This window comes from Telopea speciosissima, chromosome 11 (genome assembly GCF_018873765.1).
Source record: "Telopea speciosissima isolate NSW1024214 ecotype Mountain lineage chromosome 11, Tspe_v1, whole genome shotgun sequence".
NCBI lineage: Eukaryota > Viridiplantae > Streptophyta > Magnoliopsida > Proteales > Proteaceae > Telopea > Telopea speciosissima.
Window position 1 is genome coordinate 55,080,486 of NC_057926.1, and position 6,000 is coordinate 55,086,485.

Consider the following 6,000-nt stretch of genomic DNA (forward strand, 5'->3'; position numbering starts at 1 on the left):
CCCCACCTGCAATCATTAATCAATCAATCAAAATTCCCTTTCGTTCTCTGACAGAGATAGATCATCGATCGAAGACAAAACAATGAAGCAACAAGAGCAAAGAACATCAATCTCCACAGTGAATCTCTTGAAAGACCAATTGCGTCTTGGTGGCCTTCTCTCTAATTTCCTATTACTTGGCTTTGGTTTCGCCTTTGGAATCATCGCTAGTTGTTATCTCATGAATAACAACAACATTCCATTCAAATCCCAAGTCACCGGCCAATTCCCTACAACAACAACAACAACAACAACAACATCTCCTCCAGCATCAACAATATTTACAGTTACACCACAGCTGGGCCCGCCGGTAATTACTACTACTGATCATGATCATGATCAATCTCAAGCAAAGCTGCCCCAATCGATAAGCCCTCCAGCTCCGGTAGTAACACCACCGGAACAGAGCATTAATGGATCAATATTGAAGGATGATGATGATGCTATGCATGAGATGAACGACAAGGAATTGCTGTGGAGAGCATCCATGGTTCCTCGAATTGACAATAATAAGGGCGCCCCCAAGCTTGCTTTCTTGTTCTTGACAAGGGGACCATTGCCATTAGCTCCTCTGTGGGAAAAGTTTTTTAAGGGACATGATCATGGCCTCTACTCCATTTACGTCCACTGCTCTGATCCATTCTTTAAAGAATCGGTGCCGCCTCAACCTGGTTCGGTGTTCTATGGTCGAAGGATCCCCAGTAAGGTACCCTCCCACTTTTATCTCTCATCCTATTCAATTCCAAATTCATATATGCCTCCCTGCCTCCCTGCCTCCTTAAATAATCTTCTTAATTTCCAAGTTTGGCTAGGAAATAATAAAACCACCAAGATAAACATAACAGCTAACCACGATGAGTCATGCATGACACGTATCGATCTTAACATTGTCTTTCTAGATTTTTTTTTTTTTTTTTTTTTTTGTTTGCCTTGTTTTTGTAGATGAGAGGAATACATGACATGACATCATAGTACACCATGAACAGGGAAAAGAAAATGCTACAACTCTGATTTTGTTTTCTTTGCCCGGCCCTATGAGTTCCAAGTTATAAGCATCATTGATGAGGGAGGCCGGCCGGCCGGCCGGCAAGGCAGTTTTTTACATTAGTTTCATCCTATCTGCTTTCCTTTTGACCTTAATTATTATGTCACGGAATTCGATTCAGAACCCTATCTGATTAATCTGCCAATCTTTGAGGTCTCGACAACTTATGCCACTATTCGTCTTCACACCCAAAATGAGAAGAACTTTCATACCGCCTTCAACGTTCCGATTGACCTTTACATGATAAAGTTTCCACCTTTCGATTTAAAAGAAAACAAAAAATTAAAAAAACGTTTCCCAGTCAATCCGGCAACTTGAGAAAGCGAACAGATGTTTCCGTGATGAATTGTTGCATTTTTGCATCTCCCCAGTCAATAAGATAGTTAGTTAGGGCATTGTCGTAATATTTCATGCAAAAAAGATATTGTGGAAGAAATTAAAAAAAAAGGCTTATTTTTCTCAACAAACTAGGATTTAATCTCCTTGGAATTCTTAGAAAATGTCACACCTGCTTGGCTTTGTAGGATTTTGATTCTGATACCACTTGTTAAAGGCTTGGTTAGAACTAAGGAGAGGGTGTTGAAGTACCAATAAGTCTCCACATTAGACTACTCGCATACAATGTGTGATTATTACTTTTGCCTTTCGTATAGAACCCCCCAACACATCTTTGACTACCAAGGTCTCGATGATTTTGCAATTGAATTTTTCATACCTGCATGAATGATTTATATCATGTTGGAGGTGATCTTAGAGGATCCTGTTAGAGGCAAAGTGGATTGCAAAGGAGAGAGGCAAGGATACTATTGGAGACTTGCAGAGTTAATTGACTTTATAGTCAATCATATCTCATATATGGTTAGAAAGAAATTTCAAAAGATTTCGAAACAAATCTAAGCCTTAACCTCTCATTGTCTAGGATACCCAGAATGATGTTATCTCGAGGTTAAGGATTCGTTGATCGATACGTCAAAAACTCCAGAACTGATGGAACGCGTTAAATCAAACCCTTTAACATATCCCATATCAGAATAATCCAATCCAATATTCATACATTAGAGTGGACCCCATTAGACACATAACAATTTGATATTTAGAGGAAAGGAGTCGCAGCTGCTACTCGATCTTCTAGTTGGTAATTGGGGTTTCCATGTAATGTGAGATCATCCTCTCCCCTTTTCATAGTCGATCTGTTTCGCTTATTAATTTCTTACTAGTGAGTTCTTTTTGGATGGCTTTTCCTCTGATCGAGTTTATGCTCCTTGTGTCCGGTTAAGGCCTTGGTGTTCTTAGTGCTCTTTGGTCCTCCCTAACGGTTTGTCATTTGGGAGCTCTGGTGTAGCGGCTCTTTGTATTGTACATTCTTGAGCTCTCTCTCTCCCCCCCTTCTCTTATTTCCCGGGTTTAATAAAGTTGATACCTATCACAAAATAAAAAGAAAAATGCATGATTTGTTTTTAATTAGTTTCGGTGATCCACCCTACCCTGGAGTCTCAAATCTGAACTTAGTGTTGAATGCACCCTATATATATAGATAATCTTAATTAGATGAGATGTTGTTATTGGACTGTGATCGAGGCGGCTCACCTTAACTTGAATATATGTTGTTGGATCATGGATGGATGTGGTGCAGGAAGTGCGATGGGGAGGGTTTAGCATGGTTGAAGCAGAACGTCGACTACTAGCAAATGCACTTCTTGACTTGTCTAACCAAAGATTTGTTCTCCTATCAGAGTCATGCATTCCCCTCTTCAACTTCTCCACCATCTACTCTTACATAATCAATTCTACTAAGACCTTCGTTGGAGCTCACGACATACCAGGTCCCTTTGGCCGTGGCCGTTATAACCGTCGGATGAAACCTCTTATCCATCTAAATCAATGGCGGAAGGGATCCCAGTGGTTTGAGATGGATAGGCAACTCGGCATCGACATAGTCTCGGATCGAACATTTTTCCCAATGTTCCGGAGGTATTGCAAGGCCTCATGTATTGCAGATGAGCACTACCTACCAACACTTGTGAGCATGCGATATCCTCACAAGAATTCAAACAGGAGTTTGACATGGGTTGAGTGGTCAAGGGGAGGAGCCCACCCAACCAAGTTTACCAGAACGGACGTCACCTTTCACCTCTTGAACAGGTTGAGGAGTGGTAGTAAATGTGAGTACAATGGCAACACCACCAACCTCTGCCATTTGTTTGCAAGGAAGTTCTCTCCCACCACTTTGGACAGATTGCTTAGATTTGCTCCCAAGCTCATGACTTTCAATCACCAATAACCTACGTACGTACGTAAGTACTACTTGTAATGTACATATATAACACCTTCTTCTGTTTTTTTAATTTTATTTATTTATTTATTTATTTATATGAAGAGAAGGTTCTCTACGATGTCAATGTGGTGGGGAGGAATCTGCATGATATGATGTTCTAGATTATACTTATACCAACCTGCTTGATTCATTATTTTTAACTTTCAAAAATTTTAATTTGGAGTTTAATTAAAGATCTTGAGGACTACAAGCAATAGGTGATGAGAAATTAAGACTTGAAATCCTTATATGTTATAGGAATCTTAGCATGATATGAGGGATCTTGTGTTTTCTTTATTAATTAATTAACATCCTCTTATGGATAAAATGGACATTTTCTTAAATACCTAAATATGTAGCCAATGAATGGTGAAATCTTGCTATAAGAAAATAATAATAAAAAATCAACGGCACCAGAATCTTATTCAGCCATGAACTGAACCTTGAATTTTTATGAACTGTGAAACGTTAAAACTTTAATCTAAAATGTAAACCTCCCTTACATATGGACGAACCCCGGCCCTCCATGTAAAGCTGTCAATTGGGCATCAAACCGAAACAGTCCGTAAAATATTGAAACTGACCCACCCAATACCTTATTGGATCGGTTTTGAATCTACCGATAAGTTACTGTTTTGGTTCTGGATTTTCTGATTATGTTATTGGTATCACAACGGTTCTAGAATCGATAGACCAATTAGGAACAGTTGGAACCGAAACAAATCTACATCCTAATCTTACATATTATATAATTCTTAAGACTTAATGGTCATGAGAACTAAAGTCAAACCCTTTATTTATTTAATTTTTTTTTTTTTTTTTAAGTTTTTCAATTTTGATTTGTATCTCGTGTCATATGCTATTTTATCAAGGATTCGACTGTTAATTCAAAGGTCAATATTTTATAATTTTAACTTAAGAAGATGTTTTAAAATAATTCTAATTTATGAGGTGATGGTGGTGTTTCTACTGTACTTATTAATTGAATATAAAACAAAAGATACTACGGATTAGTTTCGTGATTATGGAAAAAAATGATGGCAAGTTGCATATCTCATATTGAAATTGATGTCTTACTAATTACTTTAATAATATCGGATCTATATAGGATCTTTATCACCTCCAGTTTGCTGACCGGCCCAGTTCCTCAGTTCCTCCAACAAAGGGGGGGCTGAAATGATCTCTCTACCCATGCCCAAACACCCTGCCCGGGTGGGGTCCACCATCCCCCTATTAGAGGAACTGGGGAACTGGGCCGGTCAGCAAACTGGAGGTGATAACTTTCCATCTATATAACATGTGTTGCATTTTTTTTTTTTTTTTTTTGGTTTTTTGGATTGCTTGGAATTGATTTGGAACCAAATTCGACCCGCCCATTAGTTCATGGTCTTGGATAAGATATCCACATCCTCTACTTCCATCTGCCCCTACTTCCATGTGCGTCCTACACACAACGGGGCTCGCAAAGACCACCTTACCCCCGCTCGGGCAGGGGTAAGGCGGTCTTCGCGGCCCTGTTGTGTGTAGGGCGTACATGGAAGTATGGGCAGGTGGAAGTAGAGGATCCGGACTCCTTGGATAAGTGGATCCCAAAATTGGAACCGATTAACTTATTGATTTGATTCTGATGCTGACCTCTGAACTAGAGCAATTGATATTACCTCTACGTGAATGGAGAACTTAAACAAAGAAATTGCTATAAAAAAGAAGATGATTTTACCGGAATTAATTCTCCATGTCGGTGATGATGCAAAAAGATGCCATTTGCAATTGTTGTCAATTACAAGCATCACCAATTGGTGAATAGAAAGAGCCGTGAGAAGAACGGAGCGTCTTGGAAGAAAGGAATTACTAGGGGTGTAACTTTGGTCCTGCTCGAGTCCGACCTGAGTCCGAACAGGATCTAGGCTGGATTTTTCAACCCTGAGGGTAGGTTAGAGTTGAAATTTTCAAACCCTAAGTCAGGATAGGATTGGGCCAGGGTTGAGGCCTCGGGCTAAGCCTGGCCCAGCCTGACCCTGTGTCAGGTTATGCTTTATAATTTATTGTTTATATTTTACAAAAATTTTTAGTATCTAATTATCTGTTAGTTTACCCAAAAAAAAAAGGCTAATTCTCTATCGAACGAAAAATATTTATAATTTTAAGATTTGGGCTAAAAATTTTTAACCCAAAGAATAGTCTAATAGTCAATTGAATGTGAAGCAAATCAATAACCAATCACATGTGTCCCATTTTTTTAATGCATAGGATGACGTAAATGGTAAAAAAGCAGGGTAAGCCAAGGCCAACTCAGTCCTAGGAAAAAGTCAGGGTCAATCAGGGTCAGGCTGGACTGGGCTGAGCCTAGGATTGGGCCTAGGCTGAGATATCTCAGCCCGACCTTGAACTGGGTTGGGCTTGGGTTGAGCTGAGAGGACTCCGGATTGGACTAGAATTTTACCAAACGAGACCCAACCCAATCCTGTTTCACCCCTTAGGAATTACAACCTTACGTTTTTATTTAAGATGTTATAGTGTGTCCGCAGAAAAAATAAGGCTAAATACTTTTAAAATTCGTACCCAAATTCGAACTCGAAGGGGAGACTCATGTGATAACACA

General features: G+C 39.4%; 1 protein-coding gene across 1 annotated transcript; it reads left to right on the forward strand.

Annotated features, from left to right (window-relative positions):
- The first annotated feature begins 82 nt into the window (after positions 1-82).
- On the forward strand, positions 83-3,365 carry LOC122645384 (glycosyltransferase BC10-like). Its single transcript, XM_043838692.1, has 2 exons — positions 83-745; positions 2,718-3,365. Exons 1-2 carry the CDS (start codon positions 83-85, stop codon positions 3,363-3,365), a joined length of 1,311 nt encoding a protein of 436 aa, XP_043694627.1.
- Positions 3,366-6,000: the final 2,635 nt, after the last annotated feature.

Coding starts and splice junctions, on each gene's coding strand:
- LOC122645384 (XM_043838692.1), top strand. CDS start 83: ATGAAGCAACAAGAGCAAAGAACATCAATCTCCACAGTGAATCTCTTG. Junction 746..2,717: donor GTCGAAGGATCCCCAGTAAG/GTACCCTCCCAC, acceptor GATGTGGTGCAG/GAAGTGCGATGGGGAGGGTT.